We start from the raw sequence: 22820 nt of genomic DNA on the forward strand, positions 1-22820 counted from the left end.
TGCCTCCTTACATAAGTCACTTAACTTCGGAGACCTACGCCCTACGCAGGACTGCTAACTCCTTTGTTGTTCTGTAAACACTAGAAAACCAAAGATTTAGTTCTAAGGTTCAGTTCGCAGGCTGCTTGAGAGCTCGACAGGGCATCAAACCATTTAATGTGTTGTGTGTTTTTTTTATACAGTATACCAAAATCATGGAGGATCAATGGTGAAATGGACAATTCAGAAGTTAGTTTTCTATAAGGGATTATACTGTACATAATTACATAATAAAAAAGGCTTGTTGATCATCTAATAAACTAATTAGATAATGATCATGCTGACTGTACTATCAAAGTGCATCGCATTTATTTTTAATATGCAAGTATCTCGGCTGTAAAAACTATATGGCATTAAGTAGGGGGAAATCAGTTGCTCAGGTTAAATGTGAGGTTGTTTAAAAAACAAAACAACCTCAAAGTATCACACTGTAATTGAAATACTGCAAAAAATAAGTATTTTAATAAATCTCTAAAACTGAAATTGAACGTTGCTATGTGCACATACTGTAAATACAACATGTGTATATATTGTAGGGAATGGTTGTACTGTTTTCATACATAGGTTCGTTAAGATTTATAAAATAAACCCATTTGACAACAATGTAACAACAATGTTAAAAGCTGTATATTTCTTTTAAATATAGGAACACTTTTATATTATATCAACATACAATATATAAGTAAGATGAACATAGTACTATATAGGATACTGGCATCTGAAGAACACCCTAACCAGTCGCAGTATGTACATAAATACATCAAACAAGTCCATGCATCACATCATTAATATAAAAAGTACTTAGAAAACAAAATAGCCAATGAATAAACAGTTTGGAAGGCAAACATTTGACTTGACTAAAGAAGTTTTAGTTTTTTGCCCTAAGGCTTTGGCAGGAACCTGCAACACCTGCACTGATACAACCCAGTAACTGACATGTTAGATTTAAGGTTTTCACCTGACAAGAAGGGATAAAAGTGCATCCAACTGGGAGGAAAACAAGGGACTATTACCTCAGATCTTTTTTTTTTTCACTACCTACAAATGCGCAGTTTTACTCCTCCTTAGTCTCTGCAGCTGCGGTCACTGGCTGCTTCTGTTTCTCCATCTCTTCTAGCTCCTCGAGGAGGCGGTGAAGCTGAGCCAACTTAATTTGTTCTGTAGGAATCACAGAACAACACCAGATCAAAGGTGTTGGAAATGGAAAAGAAACACTAAACTCAAACATGCACAGGAATAAATGTTTAACTGCTTGCAGAAGGCACTTACCGGCTGATAACATCTGACTTTTCGTATTCTCAGTGCTCTTGATTTCATCTGGGAGCCTTTCTGGAGACTAAATGACAATTTAATTAAAAAATATATATTTTTAAACATATAGATGTCCAACTCACTTTTATATAGAATAAACAAACGTACAAAGACAGAGTGCAGATTCTTATGCTGCTCTATCAGTTGATGAAGTTGGTTTTCAAACTTCATGCTGCAAAAACAAAGCTGACTTTAGTACATTTATATGACATGTTCAAGGTTGTTGGATACGTTTCTTTTTGTTTAATAGAAAATATAATATATCATTGCACTTTTAATAGGTACCGCTGCTTCCGGTGTTTAAGCTTGAATTCCTGGATTTCACATCTGTACTGTTCCAGCAGTTCCTCACTTTTCTTGTTCTGGTTTAAGTGCCTGCAAAACACACGTTTCATCACTCAGTGCAAGATATAAACACATCGAAACTTACTCAATTAAAACGGGTATGTTCACTTTGCACTGAAGTTCTTAAGATGAGAAAATACTCTGTAACATGTGGTTAATTCATATAACTATTTATTTTATTGAATTACCAGAAAACATGCTCTATCGTTAAATATATATCGTTAAGAATCGATATGAAATATCAGGATAGAAGATTTTGGCCATATCGCCCAGCCCTACAACATAACATTTATAAGAGTTAAATAAAAAAAGTGAACAGTCGACAGGAAAAACAAAGAGCCACAAAGGTATCAAACTCAAAAGCTGTGATACTACCATCTTCTTAAGGGCTTTACAAAAACTGCTAATTCAATAATGTGTAGTGAGACCCCGGTACATGTCTTAATTCTTGGTGGAGGTGACTCTAATCAATACATGCCACTGAATACAAATGTATCATTAAAAATGTATGTTGGCAAATTCCTTATATGTGTACACAAACTTGGCGAATAACACTGATTCAATGGATGTTAATAGGAAACAATGTCTTAATATACAGTAAATATAGAAGGACTGAAGAAAACTAATCTAATATGTCATTAAATTAAAAAATACAGGTAAGATTTGACTTCATACAATTTCTCAAAGGGAAAGATATTCTCAGGATTCTGATAAATTGCTGCCATCTAGTGTTGAAAATCAGAAATACACAATTGAGGTCTCGCAATATGGAGAAACGAAACTGTTGATGTGACACTTCCTCACGGCTGAAGACATTCAATATGTTTTATGAGGTAGGTGCGGAGCTCACCTGACAGAGTCCTGCTCACACTCTTCACACTGGAACTGCAGCTTCCTGCACAACTCTGGAGAAAAACATCAAAGTTCATCAGCTTATTCATGTTTATCGTCTGTGTATTAACAACAGATGAGGAATGTGTTTCCAGACACAGCCAGTCAAACTAAACATTAACTCTGCATGCCATCACATCTTATTACTTGTTGAGCTATAATCAGTTACACATGTACAAATGTTTGTGTGTACCCTCTTTTTCTTTATGGATTCCTTCCAGTTGGTACGCTTCAGTTTGTACTGCAATGAATAACAACAATGCCTGATTATAATATACAATAATAAACCTTATATATGGTACATAACGCATAAATTGTTGCTTTGAGGATAGCAAATAGAGTTACAAGGTATTTGACTACATCTCAGCAACAGGTACAATAAGGATTATTATTATTTTATGTGCATCAAATACAATTGTTAGTGATGATTTTGTGTCTTACAAGTTGCCAGCTCTTTCTGCAAAAAGTCACTGACTGATTTCACCTCCTTAATTTCTTCTTCCAGGGCTCTTTTACCTTGAACAAAACACAGTGTAACTGAAACATAATATCTGTTATGATTGGTGTATTGTGAATATATTACACTATATTCAGATCACTTAATAACCTGTAAAACATGATATACATGGGAGACACTTACACATACTTCTATTCACATCAACACTGTATTGCAGTACTTTATCAATCAAGTTGAACTTTTGAGTATATGTTTTTTATTCACATTGAAGTCAGAATGGGTCTTAAAGGGTGTTGCAGTTCCCTGAAAGATGGAGATATTAATCATATCTCATGAGTCTCCATTCATCATGTTCTGATACTCCTTGGTGGGAGTAACAGGTAAGGATGTACCTCACTGAAGATAACAGACTCTCCATTTGAGAACTGTTCACATCAGTATGTACAGCTGTCTCACTCACGGTTTTAGGTTCCGTGAGTGTTTAACTTGTATTTAAATTTGACAGACTTTTACTGTGTTTATTTATAAAGATGTTTGTTCTGTATGCTGTTCTTTCTGTTAAACCTTAAAGGAAACACTTTCCACATGCTTATTTTCTAATTGGTTTTGATGAAATTAAAGAAAAACATAGTGATTTAAAGAACTTTGAGAAGTGTAAGTGTAAATACTATTTAATAGTAAATATTTTTTAACTAAATATTCAGAAATCTGTAGAACATGACACACTACCAACAACTCCTCATACTACATTAAATAATATTTCCTTTCACATTGAAGTCAGAATGGGTCTTAAAGGGTGTTGCAGTTCCCTGAAAGATGGAGATATTAATCATATCTCATGAGTCTCCATTCATCATGTTCTGATACTCCTTGGTGGGAGTAACAGGTAAGGATGTACCTCACTGAAGATAACAGTCTCTCCATTTGAGAACTGTTCACATCAGTACGTACAGCTGTCTCACTCACGGTTTTAAGTTCCATGATAGTGTTCAACTTTTAATTGTAATATGTAGTTAAACGGGGTTTTGCCTAAACGCGGATTCTTGCTATGTTCGTTTATATAGATTATTTTCTATATGCTATTTTTTCTGTTAAAACTAAAAGAAAACGCGTGTTCATTAGCATAGTCAGCGCAACCTGCCTTCTCATTGGTGCACATTCACAAAGCTTTTACTCAAGCTCAAACTTCCATGTTGAAAGGTTTTCACATTGTACTATCAGTGTATGTCTATATAACACACTACATGCGGTTCACATGCTAGTTTTTAACTGATTTTGGTGCAATTAAAGATAAAACAGCGTAACTTACCATAGGAAGCGGAAATGTAGCTTCACCAAGACTAACAAAAACGTCAAGATGATTACTCTACTTCCTGCGCTCGCTAACTTTCAAGTTAAACTTCGTGCTGGCTTCTACATAATAGCGAATACGTGTTTATAATAACAGGAATCATACTCTTAAGAATAATAATATCTTAATACGACAGATAAATAATGCGCTAAACGTCAATTAATCAAAGGACCGTAACACAGCGCCGACAAGAGCGAAATTCAACACGAAGACGGAAAAAAGCTACAGTCACCTCTCTGGCGTCACTTTGTACCTTTTGTTTGACCGAAATGCTTTAACGTAGATTGGAAATGTGAAGCAGTCAGACTGTTGAAGTGTTGTTTTCTAGTACCAATTCAATCCAAATGTTAAACGAAAAAAAAAAGTTCCAACATACAAAGGATGTCAATTTTAATTAAACAAGAAACGAAACTCATCTATTTGTCCGAAAGACTGTCGCTATTGGGTCTGAACAGGCCTATACCCTCCATGTCAACGAACTTGCTCTGAACTATGTCATATAATGTGCACATGAGAATTAAACTATCTGATTTACTTCTAGCAACACAAAAACCTTGAGAAGTTAAAGTCAGTAAAACACTACCTTGTTGCAGCCTCCTTAATTTGACCATCAACTTGTTCACTGTTGAGCTCCTGCAATCCTCCACCTGACAGCAGGACAGGAAAATAATATATCAGCCTGGTTTTGGCCATTTTCCAAGATCAGTTTAATTTATATCTTGTGTAACTTTACCTTCTTTCAGTGGTATACCAGTAATCAAGTCCTCAATGTTAAATTCTGTTAAAGAAAAATAAATGTTAGATAAGGGATGCTTTCTTGTCTTACCTTCCCATCATGTCCAACTCTGCCTATGAGCAAGTGATGCCTAGCTAAAGGTATCACATTGTCATATGTATTTTCAGGTTTCCCTAAATAGCGATCTTACATGGTTAATATTTAGGTCAACGTTAACCTACAAGCTTTCGTAAAAAACAATACAGCTATTTTCAGGTTTGGGCTTCGTTTTAGCTAACCTAAATATACTGCTAACGTTTCTCCTTTAGCTAACATCAATGACTTCAAAATGAAATTACACATATTTAACTGTAACGTATTATTTGAGTGATTAGCTATCCAGGAAGATACTGAACAATAAGCCACCGTTTTTCTACCCAGCATTACTACAATGCTGTTACCACCGTTTTACTAAAAGTTAGCTTTAGCTTAATAGTTACAGAGCAAACAACTGGATGGCAGATGCTACGATTGATGATTTATTGTATGTTTCTTAAAATCAGTAACGTTATACAGTTACCACAATAGTGACATATAGTTCAATTTGAATTTACGCCGTCTAACCTGCCGGTTCGGTCATGTTTATCCAGCCAGAGGAATTTTTTCTTAAATATCCAGCAGGAGGAGTAACGCAAACTACTTTTTCCTGCTGAGTTTCTAACTAGGGACGTGCGCACGAGCGGATGGAACGCGACGTTTGGCGCCAAAAGCAGCAGCAACCTCAGCAGCCGATTTATATGTACAGTATGTATGTATGTATGTATGTATGTATTTATACAGTTACTGATAATAATTATGGTTGGAAAGTAATAGCTTTCCTGTTGCCAGTGGCTGGAAGAAAAAACATTACTGCTCCTATACAAATGTTTTATAAACAGTGAATAATGATAACTTCCCCTGGGCTACCTGCTGCATGTCCATTTACAGTTGGGCAGTTTGCTGAATGGAAATAACTTATTTTGAATAATTAATTTGTATTTCAATTATATTTAATCTTTTAAATAAAAGGTCAAATAAAGTTATCCAACTTAAACCTGGCTGATACTGGATTTTTGAGATTGATGTCAATATTTAAGAGTAAAAGAATTATACTGACTAGGCTGATATTTATTTTTGAACATAAAACAAAAACCTAAAGAAATCAAACAACATTTGAGTGGGACATTTTAAAACAGAAAAATAAAGTCACAGCTCTAAATCTGACAAGCAATGGCGACAATGTTTATATAATGGCCCACATACTGTATAGGCCTACCCCGATATTAGTATAATCAGAAAAACGTCTTCAGAGGGGCTCGGTTAAATGAAAATACAAAGATAGACACCTTTACATTTTATAAGTTTTAATGAAAAGCGAACAGCAGTGTAGAGGAATGCGGTTCCACTTTGATTTAATGCAAATATACAATGCAAACAGACCTACAAAGCCCCAAAATTACTTTATCTATACACATCAAACCTCTAAGGAGTTCTATGTACACGTACACATCAGTTAGATACAAACACAAGAGTTAAAAAAGAAAGAAAAAAGAGTCTAACAGGGCTGCCAAACAACACTGTGTCCCTCCAAAACAGGAATTCCTCTACAGTGTGCATTATCAGCACATGCAAGTAAAAGGAGAGGGTCATGCAAGCGGTGAAAAATCAAAACAGAAGTTACAGAATAAAAAAATGTTCATGTTAAATATATCATTCAAATGGTGTGAGTTTATGTGCAATGAGTATTTTGTCTTCCAGTGCAAATTGATTCCTTTAGTTTGTGAGCGTAACCAGTAGGTGATGGTTTCCCAATCCCCTTAAGTAAAAAGTATTTTATACAATTCCAAACAAAAGTCTTACTTTGTTTTCCTCAACACCAGCTTAAAGCAACCTCAAAGCAACTTTGTTATCTACATCAAGCTCAATAAATAGATAAGTTATAAGTCCGTCGTCCATCTACTTCACATTATGTTGATTATGTTAAAATTCAGAAGATCTGAAACTTGGATCGGCTTAGTATAGAAGTGCTCAGAAATTCCAACGCTTCAACTTTAGTTCACATTAGTTGTTTTGAAAAAAGAATAAATATAGCACATAATTTCACATTAACTTCACATTAAGGACCAAATGAGAGGAAATTAGTGAGGACAGTAAAGAAACAAAGGAAGGTGAGGAGACATCTTAGCTTTGCAAAACATATTTTTTCTTCCTTTTGAAAATATATTCCATAAGAATATATCTTAGTTTATAAATACTGACTTATGTTCATGTTAGACATATACATCCAACATTGATCTTCATTCTTTTGCCATTCAAATATTTTAGTTACTGGACTGGGTAAGTGAAGTGAAGTTCTGATATCTGAGCATATTTTCCCCCAAAAAGCAACACATCCAAATCAATCACTCCAGCATGCCTTTCTGGGGGTGGGGTCATATACACTAATACACTTAACTATTTACAGCTTTAAGAAGCAAGCTAGAGGTATTCCTCTGGTAGCTCTAAAGAATCATAACACACCTTTAGTTGTTTGTTGTGACATGCAGAGTTACTTTACACCAGCGAGCTCAAAGGGAGAGATACGTTTGGGAAAACAGACAGGTCGAAAGAGGAGGGTATTTCTAGCACTAACTTCTTTTCAGGCAAAGCCGGTTTGCATCAATATCAGGCTCTACGGATACCATCCCCGCTCTTTTAATGTTTAATATCTGCAGCATGGCAAGCCCGAGTGCCATGCATCCACAGAATAACATGTTTTACACTGTATGAGCTGAGCCACACCGGAAGTTGGGGGATAGGTAATGTAGCCATAATGTAGCCATCTGTGTTAGTAGAAGCAGAGGAGAGATACAGCAAGCAGAGTGGTCAAAATTGAGAAAAAGAAAGATTGTTTTGCTATTAATGGGAAGATTTGTATTAGATAAATAGGGTCCCTCTCAGCTGGATTTTATGACTGGCTGCATCTGTTCCACAGTACAAATGCTTTAAAAAAAAAAAGTGTGTGTGTGAGAGAGAGATAGGAGAGGAAATGAAGAGTATCATGGGAAAACAAAGTGAAGAAAAGGTTAAAAGGAGTTAAAGAGCATATTAGCAACATTTCACAATAAAAGGAGGCATTCTCTATCTCCCTCCTGTTCTCTTTAAGGTGCAGCCTCATTCACGGGAGCGTCCCACAATAGCCAGGATGTAGAGGAAAATGTTGATGATGTCAGTATAGAGGTTGAGGGCAGCAAAAATGTACTCCTCTGGACTCAGAGCCAGCTTCTTGTTGCCCAGGAGAAGCTGAGTGTCCACAGCCAAAAACTGCAGAGAAGATACAAGGACGACATTAGTTATTTCAAGAGATTTCTGCACTTGGGATCTATCTGAGACAACACTGGATAGAGTTGGTAGCCATCCTTTCATGTTTCATTGGCAAATTTTCCCAATCACTTATTTCCATACCCTAGTACAGTGTTTCTCAACCTTTTTTGGGCCAGCGCCCCCCTATCCATTATCTAGGTCCCTTGAATCAGCAGCAGTGATGCAGATGTTAGCTCTACTGATGTTAGCTCTGCTATAACGTTAGCTGTGTAGGTGTTAGCTCTACTGATGTTAGCTCTGCTACTACGAGCAGCCAGAGTGCAGCTCGTCTGCTGCTGGTCCAAGTCCCGACCAGAGCGTCAGTGTTTTAACATTAATTCCGATTAGTTTTATTCATGGTGTATCTTTGGAATAACATTAATGTTTTTGAGCAGTGGCGGCTGAGGGGGACGGCGCTTGTTTTTGTTTTTTAAGCAGCACTTTATCGCTCAGCAAAATAATAATAAAAGTCTAAAAACACACAATGTTAACTTTATTCAAACGCACTCGACCCGTCCTTTCAGCTCGTGCAGTTTGGCATGTTTCGTGCTGTAATGCAGCTCGAGAGCCTTTTTCATGACTGCAAACGCGTCCACACAAACACTGGACTTTTACTTCCACAAAGAAATAATCGTTCGTCCATTTCTCCAGGAACATTCCGCATCCACCTTTCTCTTTGTTACACTCGCCATGCTGCGTTCACTGATGTCAATGACCGTCTCGTTTAATATTGAAGTTTTTGACATGACGTGACCACGTAATGACACGTTCTGCTCGTGTTGTGTTCAAGGACCCTGACCGTGGCCAGGAAAAACAGTCAGTCGCCGGTTATATTCTATATCTGACTAGATTTGGATGAATGTTTTGGAGTAGATTTTTTGCGTGTGTTTATGAATTACCTCGCGGGCCGTACACACAAACGCCCCCCAAAGACACGTGAACAACCCCTGGGGGGGCGCTGCTGCCCCCGTTGAGAACCCTTGCCCTAGTATATTAAAAGCTCTATAGAGCTATTTCCTCTGCTAGGCTTCATCAAATGCATCCTATTACATCTTCTCCTTCTTTGTTGATCTGAAGTTGCCTACCTCTTCTGTTGGCCCAAAACACACATTTGCCCCTTTCTATGATAAAATGTTCAGTGTTTTAACAGCTGTTTTGGTTGAGTTTGGGTCATTTATTTAGATTTTAAGAATAAAGTTAGTATCCTACTTTCTTCTTGCTGAGCATGAATCATTTTCCTACTCTGTTTGTGCTTAACTCTAAAACATTCTGCATATGTAATTTTCCCTTATGGAGCAGAATAAAGTTCACTGGAAGGTGGAACACAGTCTGTATGCCAATGGTGATGATTGTCTAGTAACTGTATCCAGACAACTGGAAGCAATTTCCCCACATATCAAATTACCCAACTGGAGAATTAACCCTTGGTAAACTGAGCTGCCCTTGCTCAAGTAATGACATTCAAGTGATCATTACTGTTGCACTAACATAACGGCAAACATTAAATATAAGCAACAGCCACTGATATTATTATTGTGAAAAAGAGCTTTAATTTTTTTAAGGACACAAAGAGACTGTGAAACTTACGCAGGTGAAGAGCAGAGCCCCCATTGAGGCATAGACGATGTGCAGGATCCTGTGGCGGATGAAGATGCAGAGGATGGAGAAGAGCAACAGCACGATCAGGCACACAAACAGCACCCCCCGACAGGAAGTGAAGTCATACTTGCTCTGTGGTGAAGAAGGATAGAAAAGAAAAGACAAGATGTTGGAAAATATGAGCTGTGATAAGACATGTGACTCCCTACTTCGGGTTACACTAATTCATTACACATGCAGTATTCACTAACGATTCATAAGACACACACAGCTAGTTCTAGCTCTGGAGAAAAGATGATCCTAGTTCATTTCTGTCTTTGTTTAGAGCACTTTAAACTCACCTTAACACACATGCATGGTATTCTTTTTCAGCTCAAACTCAGCTATCAGTCTGACTTTCTCATTTATTTAATTTGACAAAGCATAAAGCTGCTAGGAACCCAAAATACAAGAAGAATGACACAGGCACCTATAAAAATGTACACATCCTTAGACAATCACTCCAAATTATATAGAATAGTAAAGATTAGCTTCCCTATTTAAATACACATACAGCAAAAGAAAAATTAAGGAATACAAATATGATATAGACTATTTACATATACATATATTTTATTCCAATAGTTTTCATTAAAAGTTTTTTTAATTAATAATTTATAGCAATAATAAATTATTTACAGTTTTAAAAATAGTCTGGAAACATAAATGTCATACTGCGTGAAAGCCCCCGACATCAGCCCTTGCTCATCTTGTCCATACACAATATATAAATAAAGATATTACTGTAAATAAAACATGCTTGTGTATTTATAATAAATAGGCGGACTCCAGAGGGTGAACGAGCAGCAATAATATGTATAAAGATAGTGATAATCCTGTATAAAGATAGTGATAATCCTGTATAAAGATAGTGATAATCCTGTATAAAAGTGTGCGATTGTTGATATAGAAAACTATTTTATTTTGTTTTGGAACCAGAGGGGCGATGTTTGTCTGAAGACATTGAAATACATTTCTTCAAGCAGCTGTTTGTGTGCGCAGACCTGTAGTGAGAAGAGCACGACCGTGAAGCAGACCACTGCAGTGATGCCCACTGCCATGATGACAGTCTCAGTGTCATAGAAGCTGGCGATCATGCCCACCATGTAGGAGAGGCTCAGTGTCAGGATGGACTGCAAGACACAGAAAACACACGTCACATTGACATCACTGGTGACACACTTCACATGTTGGAGATTCAGGAGAGGAGACGAAAAGGTGGACCATAAGTACCTCTCAAAAATCTACACAGCCTTTATTATAGATGTTTGGATTAACAAAAACTGACTCATTTATTTGACTCAAAGCCTTTAAAGCCTTTACATTTCAATTCAGTTGAATCTTTTTCACTTGCTTTTTGTTCTGTTGCATCCTAAGTTTTTTCCTCACCTCTGTATCCTCGTTTGCTCTCTGAAAGCATAAAAAGCCTCCGTCTGACATTCTGACACCTTTCATGTCTGACCACTTATCAAGCATGATTCAAACTTGCTTATCGTTGATCACATTAGTTGTGGATTGAAAAATAACACCCCTACCGTACATAAGTTTATGGTTGATTCTCAGGAGCATTTACAGCTTTCCTTTAAGCTAGTTTCCACATTTTCTGTCTAAATCATTGCACACTAATATGGCACACACAGTTTATTTATCATGTAAACAGACCTTTACAATGGCTAAATCATTATTTTTTTAAATTATATTTGGTTTTAGGGCAAGTTCTTACCAGTGCAACCAAGTTCCAGGGGTGCTTGCGGCGGAATTCTCCACAACAACTGAGGACGATCAGAGACACAAAGAAGACTGCGTAGGACACATAGTATGTCCATGGATTACGTCGCACAAAAAACTTGGCCTCATCGACAAAGGTGAAGATGGCCACGAAGGAGGAAGTGACCAGCAGCTGCACTGTGAGAACCGTGAAGACCTGATGGGAAAGAGGAACGAATCAGGTGAGGTGTATATTTTGGTGGTATTTCATTTTAATATGAGATGTATTACATGCTATTTTGACTTCTTTGTCAAGCCCCATTTAATCTATTTGACACGGTAAAGGACCTACTTTTCTAATGAAGGCTTGTCGGATGGTCTTGTCCTCAAAGCCAGAGTTGGTGAATTCCTCATTGTCGTAGTAAGATGGAGGCCCATCACCATGGTAACCAGGGCTGCCGGCGGGTGCTGGGGAACAAAAAATAACAGTATGAAAGTTTGTTTTAGATTTTTTTTTAACAACAGGCAAAGATCTAGGCTAAATAAATGGACATATGTCTGTGGTGTTTTCAGCAAACTCTGATTGGTGTATTGATAATCTCATTGATTGCCCAGTCATCTGTGTTGACACTGATCCAAACTGGAGCCTGCAATGCGTTTTGTTGTTGACCTGGATAATGTACACAGTTCTTCTAGCACTCAAATGCCTTTTGTGTGCAATGGTGTGAACTTGTCACCGATTCTTTTATTTAGTCCTTGTTAATTTTAATCATAATTAGTCAACTGTCTGGGGATTTTTTAGAAAACCGCAGCAATTTCAGTATTGTTTTAGTCAATGACAAAAATTTCACACCTACCTCGTTTAGTTTGGAATTTTGGAGGTGGTCTCGGTCCGTATCAAACTGAATCATGGTTCGGTTTGTTTCTAGTGTGAAATAACTTTTTGTATGGGTCTGACTTTCTGATCAATTACAGTAAGTTCTGGCAGGCTGTCGGCATTTTATAAAAGTAGCAGAGCACCTTTGGGGGAAAGCTTTAGTGCACTTGCATAATTGAAATGTATACAATGTAACAAAAACATGAACCTTGGTTCGGACTTTAAGGTGTGAAAATTCCCTTTGTCTTTTTTATTCATCAGCCTGTTGCTGTCATTGTTAAATTTAACTAAGTGATTAAGTTACTCCGATTCCTTCCCCCTTTGTGGCAGCACAGGAAATGGTCTATAATATTTTGCCACTACCTGTTTTCACTTTCGACCTCGGCTATATTGGCCCTCCATGCTTGAGTGGTCATTCCATATTATCACCAAGACAAAGAGGAAATCTGTGTGTGTGTGAGTGAGTGAAGCGCGAGAGGAAGAGAGGAAGAGAAGAGAAAGAGAAAGAAGAGAGAGAAAGAGAGAGAAGAAAGAGAAGACAGAGATAGAGAATCAGAGAGAAGCTAACAGAGAAAGTACGAGCAGGCGAAACGAAAAGAGCCCGCCCGACGCCTCTATCGCGCCGAGCTACACGATCATACCGCGCACCTCGCAGTCTAGAGAGAGAGAGAGAGAGAGAAGAGAGAGAACTACCAGTAAAGTTGTCAAGCGGTAGTCAATTTACAGTGTCGGTTTCAGTTTGTCTTTAAAAAGACACTGCATTTCTTTTCAAGGCCCAAGTAAGGCTCGGTGTGCCTACGTTAACGAGAGGACTGGAGAGCCTGTCAATCAATTGCAAGTATAGGGAAACGCAGCAGTCGTAGGTGATGACGACAGGACATAAATATGTCATGCATAGTTCTTTAGTGCACTTGCATAATTGAAATGTATACAATGTAACAAAAACATGAACCTTGGTTCGGACTTTAAGGTGTGAAAATTCCCTTTGTCTTTTTTATTCATCAGCCTGTTGCTGTCATTGTTAAATTTAACTAAGTGATTAAGTTACTCCGATTCCTTCCCCCTTTGTGGCAGCACAGGAAATGGTCTATAATATTTTGTCTCCTCTTTTTTGTCAATGGAAATAAAGAGATTTTGGTAAATAATTATTTGTTTAGTCTAATGTATTTCCTTTAACAATATTGCTTGTTGATCTAGTCACTGTTAGTGTTTAAAGCTGGGTGGACATCTTGTCATCGTCTTGTCTTTGTCATGGAAAACCAGGTTGTTAACAAACTTATTTAGTCATAGTTTTTGTTAACAATTTCTTTTTTACACTGGTGTATAAAGTAATCTACATCTGCAATCTGGTGACTTTAAAATGGAGAAATAAAACGGATTTATGGAGCAAAGAGTTAACGTTTTTGGGAAACTAATAAATGAACACGACCTTAGCTGAGTGAGCACAATGTTTTTTTTTGTGGATGGAGCATAAGCAAAGTCAAATGCCATGATGTGCTCACTTTCATAGCCACTATTTGGCTATGTCATGGTTTATCGCCTCTGTGACACATTCAGGTATCTAATAACAAAGAGAAAAGTCTATTTATAAATGCCTCACACCTTTGGTTTAACAACTCACCCATGGGGTCACCGGGAAAGCCTGGTTGTGTATTTCCTTGCTGGTAAGGCCCCTGAGGGTAGGGTCCCTGTGGGTAGGGCATCTGAGGGTAAGGCATCTGAGGATAAGGACCAGGGGCGGAACCTGGGCCTGCCTGGGGGAAGCCCGGCTGTCCGTAACCGGCTGCTGGTGGGTATGGACCACCTGGGGCTTGGCTGTAGTTGGGAGGTGGCATGCCGAACCCTGGCTGAGGGGGTCCATAGACACTGTTATGTAGGGGGTTGTTCTCACCCATAACAGGGTATCCACTCTTGTCCTGGGACATGGTGCAGGAGAAGGCTCACACTGCTGCTAGAACAACCTATGAGAAGAAGAGAAGTAGAATTAAAATTAGTTTGCTTGAAAAACATCCGTATACAGCACAGACATGCATTAAACAGGTAAGGATTTACAATTTATGTTCGCAGTATGAATAGTCATACAATTTCAACATCTCAAAAGTCCAAGAAATAAGCAGAGAAAAAGTAATGACGGCACACTGTCTACGCCAAACTGGCAAAGACACAAGCACTGCATATCCCTGATTAAAGAGGTGACTGACAATCAAGCAATGCTAACGAAGAGAGGACAGAGGTTTTGAGGAGAGCCCCAGTAAAACTGATATTCAGTGAGGTGAAATGTAGACAATAATAATCACACACAGCTAAAAAATAGAATCACTGAAAGAAATAATAACCAAAGTCACAAATAAGTGTATACTTTATTAAGTATTTTTAAACAAATGTAGTATTATATTTTTCATTTTTTATCTAATGATGAACTAACTTTATGAATATGTGATTCAAATAAGAAAATGTGAAGCTGTTTCTTCTGCCGAAGCAGAGATGGGACAAGAAAAGTTATGAGTTATTCATGAGTTTACACATATCCTGTGGTATTTCACTGAAAAGCAGTGGGCAGCAGCAAGTGATCTAATGTCATAAAATAGGCCACAGGTTAGAGAGTCACTATGAACACCAGATGAGACATTGGCATCACACTGCTCTGATAACAGTTAGAGGAGGGGTACATACTGTTATGGCTGACTATCCAGGCACATGTGAATGCACATCTCTGGCAATGGCTGCTAAGGGAAGTCTAAAACCCTGCAGATTTAAGAAGGGAGCTAAAAGAGGCACAACTCTAAATGTGTCATTGGTTCCTAGAAAGAGCTGAAAGGTTTTAATAATAGACAGATAATAGAAATAATAATATTAATGGGCTAGTCTGCTTTGATATTGTGAATTTCATGTGTGCATTTAGACAGATAACACAGCCACACTGTAACATTATCACAGTGACCCCACTTCCTAAGAGTTTATATTGGGTGTATATAATTAGTGTTAGCAATTTGACTTGAATTAATGTCACTTAGTGCTGCAACTACTGATATTTTCATGATCAATTAATCAAAGGATTATTTGAACAATTTCTCTATAATCAGTTAGCTTATAAACTCTCAGAAAATAGAAATACCCATCACAGTTTCAAGGCGAGTCCAAAGTGACAGTCAAATTGTTTGTTTTGGTCAAGAGTCCAAAACCCAGATATATTCAGTTTACTCTAAAACAAAACAAATCCTGACTAAAAGCTGGAACTCTGTAATGTTTGCCCTTGTCCAGTGCGGACAGTGTTACCATGGGCGCAGGTGGTGCCTAGATAACCAAATGTATTATTAATCTGATTTGCTTCAGGAAGATGCCTGATGTATTGGCCATTACTGCAGTGTCCCTCCTCCCACCAAGCCCCTGCACAACCCGGGTCAACAGGTTTCTGTGCCATTTACAATGCCATCTATAATGCTAAAGGAGCATCTGCATGCATGACACAGAGCTGCACAGTAGAAAACAGAAATCTCTCTCTCTGCAAGTAAGGTCAGATTTACAAGGTTTATTACCGGTAGTGCTTTCAAACGGGCTGTTCAAGTTTCATATAAAAGCCTGCAGGAAAACGTCTGCTGAGCAGGATGGGAGCCAAAAAGGCATTCACCTAATTGCTGACTAAAAAAAAAAAAAGAAAAAGCTTGAGTCTGCAGCGGACAGACTTTACAGTGGTGCATAGGCCTTTGTTGTTTAAAGGGACACTTCACCACTAAAATCAAAAACACATATTTTCCCTCTCACCTGTATGTAGTGCTATTCACAATCTAGATTGTTTAGTTGTAAATTGCAGAGTGTTGGAGATATCGGTTGTAGAGATGTCTACCTTCTCTCGAATATGTAGGAACTGGACAGCACTATCTTCTTCCTTAGCAAGAGGATGCATGCATCTCATGGACGAGAGGCTCCTGCTCACTCATTGGTGTGGAATGAAATTGCACAAAAAGGTCTGTGGATTATATTGAGTAACCGGGTCAGAATAACCTTGTAAGAGACATTGCTGTTGAGTTTTTAAGTTTTGAGCACCACAAGCAGAAGACCATCTAGTTCTATTATATTGGAGAGAAGGCAGACGTCTCTACGGCTGATATCTACAACACTCAGCAACTCACACCAAAACAATCTCGATTGATAAATAGCACTTCAGGTGAAAGGAAAAATATGGATTTTTCGATTTTGGAGTCAACTAACCCTTTAACTAGTTACTGTATACAGTACAGATGTGTATACAATGCATATATATGCAAACACACTTATAGTCCCTAAACTATTTCTTTCAAACACACCATCAAATATATAAATACATAAGAGTACAAAAATATCCATTCAGTGGCAGATTAGAAAGCTAAAAATCATGCTTACTGTTTCATACTCCCTCTATCTTCCCCCCTTTCCAGGCCACACAGTAAGCATTATGCAACACTGCTCTACTTCGCTCTAGCGAACGCATCCAGAATCTGGTGTGTGTCTTTATGATCCCTATCTGTCCATCACTAGGACAGTGCAGGGAGACTGCAGACAAACATGGCGAGTGTTGGCCCTGCTTCATACTGACGGTCTCCATTAAGATCAGAACAGATTACAATCATTATCTGAGGAGCCAAATCCCTCCCGGCTTTCCGGACGGCCGTGGTTGTGTAAGGTGAGCATTTATTACACTGAGTACAGCCATTTTGATGAATTACTTGAAAAATCTATTTATCTGTCAGTGAAATGGTTGCATTGTAGTCAATATTAGTTTATCCTAAAGGATTGTTCTCTTGATCTGAAATGACAAACACCCTCCTCAACAATTACGTAACGCAACTAAAAGGTTTGGTTTGCTTGCGTCAGACAAGAGAGGACATCTGTCGACAAAACAGACCCGGAGATGTGGCTGAAAAACCCAGGAGCCCTTAACTAATCATGTGACACACACACACACACACACACACACACACACACACACACACACACACACACACACACACAGTCAAAGCATGTGATCCCCTCCCTATCCAATGTCCACTTAAAGCATTAAAGTTTGTAATTCAGAAAAGGAAAGAATTTGCCATCTTTGTTAGTGTTGGGCAATAAGGTGGAAATCACATGGGAAATAATTATACTGATGTAGTAAACCGTGCTCTAGGTTTTTTTCCATCGATCGATCGAATTATAAGGTCTAAAAAAATGTCAGGAAAATATATGCCTATCACATTTTCCTTAAGCTCAAGGTGATGTCATCTAACTGCTTGTTTTGTCCAACCAACAGTCCAAAGCTCAAGGATATTCTGTGTATTATCACCTAAAACAAATAAAAGCAGCAAAATAAAATCCCCATTGAAGAGCTGTCACTAGGGAATATTTGGCCTTTTGCTTTAGTACTTAAATGATTTTCTAAGTAATTACCAATAATTCTTCTGATCGTTTCATCTTAACTGTGCTCCACTGTTTATAAGGGAAAGTCTTCATACATGTAAAAAAAAAAACTTCAATAACTAACTTTGTTATCTATAATTACAACTTGTTGTGAATCATTAGCACGGAGTATGATTCTGCAGAAATTCAATAAACAATAATCTAATTATCCCCCAGTCCTTTAATTTTCATAGAATTTCAAATTCCCAAATTGAAGCAAAAGCTTAAATGCATGTCATGTTTAACAGAAGTGACTTTAGTGTTTTTTAGTATTTAAATAATCCGGACTGGCCTGTTTGTATCTTATTATCTGTGTGCGATGGATTACCTCCTTAGTAACACACCACATGGTCTACAGAATGTCAGAAATGTGCATGAAGTCAGCAGAGATAGCCTTCTCCTCAGCTATTTTGACAATAAATATGTCTGAAGACATTGATACAGGGCTAGCTGTGATCGCTTAAAAAACACTTGATTTAATAAAGTCAAAAACTGTAAATAAATAAATAAATAAAACCCTGGTCTTGCACAAAGGAATTTAACACTGGTTTATTCTCTTTAGTAAAGGACATTAAAAGTGAGAGCCCTCTCTGCCAGACACTCATCTCACAAGTGCCCAAGATCAAATCAACAACCACAAAGGTTTCATTGCCATGTATGTGGTAAAAGTGAATACTGATAGCTATCACAAGGGGAATTAGGTTTTGGGGGGGGGTTCAGGGGGCTAGCCAGAGAGCCACGTTAACACAATTAGGCTAGCACAATACCTCAACAAAAACCATACACAACGTGCTACGCATGTGCATGCCTGAGCATCACCAGGAAACACATTGACAAAACAGGAACAGCCACACAAAGCAATGGGGCCTATACAGAGGTCATCGTGTTCAAATATGGGCCGTCACAACAGGTTAAAAGTGAGAAGTTGGGATCTTTGATGGAGGATGACCGAAATAAAGCAGAAATACCACTCATTTTAAAGATTTAGTTTACAAAACAAAATGAAATGCTGTTTCACAGTCACATGATGAGTGACTAATCCTGTGGTAAGACAGTTTTGGGGAGAAACCAGCTGCATTTTTATCAAACTCCTCAAAGCACTGTGTATAATGATAACATTTAGAATTATGTTATGAAATTGCTGCTACATGGTAGATAAATTCCCCACCGAGACTCAGTTTATCTGCCAGCCGACGCAGCAGTCTGGCTAGATATTGTCGCTGTGACGCGACGTGTCAGCAGCAGCCCTGGCTATGTCAAACCTGCAGACACCTCGCCTTGTGACAGATGGCTGCACTTTAGGAAGGTTAGCATATCATGGCAACATACTGCTACCATAGTGAAATAAAATTTAATTATTCTTTATAATAACAGGACAGATTTTATATTTGAAAAAAAATATTTATAATACATAAATGTGCTCATCATAACAACATGTTCATAGTTTTAATACCAGCTTGTCTTGTTATAACAAATGTTTAAGTTTCTCATTACCATGCCAACATTTCATAAATTATTACAAGGAGAACAATTTTTTGTTAAATCAAAATGATGTGACATGTTGTAATAACAAAAAATAAATGTTTCAAATTGATAGTATCTTGTTGTAGGCTCTAATAAAGCACGTCCAATTCATCACTAGCTTAAGAGTTTAAATCAATTATTCACTCCTTACCATGTGTAAGCAGTTGCCAATTTCAGGAGCCGCTGTTGGCAACATAGCTCAGCTTTATTTCTTAGTAGAAACATCCACTAAGCTCACCTATTAGAACTCTCCTCGCCTTGTTCTTCCATTAAATGACCGTTGACTTTATGAAAAAAAATGCTCATTCAAAATCCCTCACTGCAAAACTGTATCACAAGGAGAGCAAACTAATTTGCTCCACATTGCATCATGCATGTCCTGGTAACAAACTGTCATGGAAGAACAGAGAGGCTGTTTCAGTCTAAACTGATGAACGTCATAAGACACCTTGTTAGCATTGTAGGCATACAGCGAAATTATGCTAGGTCACTTTAAGTGAACAGCCGCAAGAGAACAAGATAACAACGAGACAATAAGATAGAAACGTCATGCTTAGGTATATTCCTTCATCTTGATTCAACACAGGACAGCCAGACTGTAAATGTAGAACTTTAACCAATGACACTGGCAACCTATAAATAAAAAAACATTCAATATGGTCTAGACTTTAAATAGCAATAGACAGTTTTTGGCTAATAGAGACAGCATATATTTGGAGATGTGTAGATTATTCATGGAGAAGGACTACGATACGATGCTACGATAGCAACAACATATACAAAAATATAATCAGGATTTGGGAAATATATAGCCGCATTAATATAGTTGTTGTAATCCTGTATCTATCCCAAGTTAAGGAATCTTGATTTGTGAGGCATTTCATTTACTGGTTTAGCAAAAAATAGGTCTCGTTAATAAATCAACAGTTTCTCAATTGTTTTACCACTACAGAAATGTATATTAGGGCGCAAACAAGGATTTTTTTCATTACAGATTAATCAGCAAATTACTCTTCTAGACTAATCAAGTAATGGTCCGACCAACAGCCTGAAAGATATTCAGTTACATTAATATACAATCAGAGAAAAGCATCAAATCCTCACATTGGAGAAGCAGGAAGTAGATAATATTCAGCATTTTTTATTAAATGATTATTTGCTTATAAAAATAGTTGCCAGTTAACAAATCGGTTAATACAATAATTGTTTTAGCCCTTATACATACTGTATCAACAACATTATATACAATTACATATCAATACTTACTCTATGTAAGTAAAAGGACCAAGACCTTATAGGCCATGATCATAAATTACAAATAATTGTATTTAAAATAAACCGCCTCTTGTTTTATATCATAGAAAAGCTCAAATGTATAGGGCTTCAACTAACAATTGCTTTCATTATCTATTATTCTGTCAATAATTCACTGATTAATGATTGATTTCTCGGAGTATTGAATATAGTGAAAACTGCCTGTCACTATTTTCTTAAATCCAAGGTAACATCATTACAATTATCAATACAATGATCGAGGGAAAAGCAGTAAATCCTCACATTGGAGAAGCTGTACCATTCAATATTTGCTTTAAAATTACTAAAGCTTTTGATCGCTTATCAAAATAGTTTATGCTAGGCCCTGTGGAAACATTAATCGATTACAGTTGAAAAGCACTACATAACAATATATTAATTATATATAGAGAGACTTAAAATAAATGGAAATGCAAGCGAGATTACACCATGATAAGACAGATATTTAGAGGTTATGCGAGACGGAAAACCAAAATAGAAACATGAACCAACATAAACAGTGAGCCTCGTTTTCATGGAGCACCTGCAGCGGGCGCACATCCATCTATCTAGGCCTCACCAGCGCACATAAACACTGCGACAATGCGATCATCTGTTACATCAAGCTCACAAATATTAGCCCCAAGCTAGCAAGACCGCCATTGTAGAAAGTAAATGATCAATTGTGAGGTAGATATCCCTGCTCGGCAAGTTGAATCCGTTAAATAAGTATTTTTAGAGACGAAGACCACACGCCGCGCCCCCATGTTTACGGTTCTGACCTGCCAGCTCCCTTTACAGCCAAATGTATTTTTCTTTGTGACTTATTGTATCTAGATATGTACCGTTCTGCGAATAACTTCCGCTTTGTTAATTCCCCGCTTTCTCTCTCGCTGCCGTTAAGTGACAGTTGGCGACAGCAGGCATGATGATGCTGACCGTTGCTAACCACAGCCGCGCACGCTAACCGCACAACAACCAGCATATGTAACGACAAAAACAACAAACATATACGTTCTATATTTAAATCACATACACACGGCAAACGTGCTTCCACCAGACTCTTATTCGCGTACCTTTAATGTGTTACTTTCAGAATAACTGCCGACATTAACTTTCCCTCCTCCTCCTCCTGGTCTGTGGGAACAACTGGGTCGAGAGCCGCTGACGACACCACACGACATAGTCACGTGGTGTGTGGGAATCTCCGCGTGTTATACAAAATTAAGTTATCTCTGCTCCCGACATAATGACGCAGTGCTTTTTTGAGAAAGAGAAATGTTGTGCAGTTAAAGGTCTGTACTGGCTTTACAAAAAAAATACTGCGATCGAGAGATCTAGATATATCTGGAGGGTTCTGTATCTGCATGATACTAACACTGTGCAATGTTAATGTTTTTTATTTTCTATTTAATCTTTCTTCAAGTCGAGTGAAATATTGTTTCCTCCACTACATGTCGTGTAGCATATCATATCATATATATCATATCTCGTAACGAGATGACTTTGCACATTCGGATTAGTAATACAAAATAATATGAAATTATTATTATTATTATAGATTTAGCAGTATATTTTTGGTAAAATCAGCCCCACCTTTATGCAGCTTGCTACTTCAACTCACATAATTTTATATATATATATTTATTCAAGCATTAATCAGTCCTAAACATCAAGTACCTGGTGCTCCTTTTAATGTAGCTTCTATTGTGTATTGTGTTTTAATGTAGGTGTGTTTTAATGTGTCCTGTCTTGATGTGATATGATGTATTTTAATGTAACCTTTTGAATTATAATCTAATTATATATATATATATATATATATATATATATATATATATATATATATATATTTATATATTATATGGGCCCTATA

The 22820-nt window shown here is 37.4% G+C and overlaps 2 protein-coding genes and 2 non-coding genes across 5 annotated transcripts; all 4 read right to left on the reverse strand.

The window, feature by feature from the left end:
• Positions 1 to 392: 392 nt before the first annotated feature.
• LOC115016261 (kinesin-like protein KIN-14E) lies at positions 393 to 5027 on the reverse strand. Its single transcript, XM_029443973.1, has 8 exons — positions 4978 to 5027; positions 3028 to 3102; positions 2780 to 2827; positions 2546 to 2600; positions 1636 to 1725; positions 1459 to 1522; positions 1309 to 1375; positions 393 to 1197 (listed from the first exon to the last, which is right to left on the reverse strand). The coding sequence occupies exons 1-8, from the start codon at positions 5003 to 5005 to the stop codon at positions 1094 to 1096; spliced, it is 531 nt and encodes a 176-aa protein (XP_029299833.1). The 5' UTR covers positions 5006 to 5027; the 3' UTR covers positions 393 to 1093.
• Positions 3314 to 3446, reverse strand: LOC115016285 (U8 small nucleolar RNA). The gene has a single exon (XR_003833111.1). It is a non-coding gene; the product is annotated as a U8 small nucleolar RNA (small nucleolar RNA).
• LOC115016286 (U8 small nucleolar RNA) lies at positions 3820 to 3952 on the reverse strand. Its single transcript, XR_003833112.1, has one exon. It is a non-coding gene; the product is annotated as a U8 small nucleolar RNA (small nucleolar RNA).
• A 1468-nt stretch (positions 5028 to 6495) lies between the features above and the next one.
• On the reverse strand, positions 6496 to 22145 carry grinaa (glutamate receptor, ionotropic, N-methyl D-aspartate-associated protein 1a (glutamate binding)). 2 transcript variants are annotated; one of them, XM_029443948.1, is made up of 8 exons: positions 22021 to 22130; positions 16475 to 16679; positions 14334 to 14673; positions 12188 to 12303; positions 11852 to 12052; positions 11133 to 11261; positions 10078 to 10221; positions 6496 to 8451 (listed from the first exon to the last, which is right to left on the reverse strand). In XM_029443948.1, the coding sequence occupies exons 3-8, from the start codon at positions 14635 to 14637 to the stop codon at positions 8302 to 8304; spliced, it is 1044 nt and encodes a 347-aa protein (XP_029299808.1). In that variant the 5' UTR covers positions 14638 to 14673; positions 16475 to 16679; positions 22021 to 22130; the 3' UTR covers positions 6496 to 8301. The 2 variants fall into 2 exon arrangements, with proteins under 2 accessions (XP_029299808.1, XP_029299807.1); XM_029443947.1 differs by lacking the exon at positions 16475 to 16679 and having other exon boundaries at positions 22021 to 22145.
• Between the last annotated feature and the right edge of the window lie 675 nt (positions 22146 to 22820).

Source organism: Cottoperca gobio, chromosome 11 (assembly GCF_900634415.1).
Source record: "Cottoperca gobio chromosome 11, fCotGob3.1, whole genome shotgun sequence".
Lineage (NCBI taxonomy): Eukaryota > Metazoa > Chordata > Actinopteri > Perciformes > Bovichtidae > Cottoperca > Cottoperca gobio.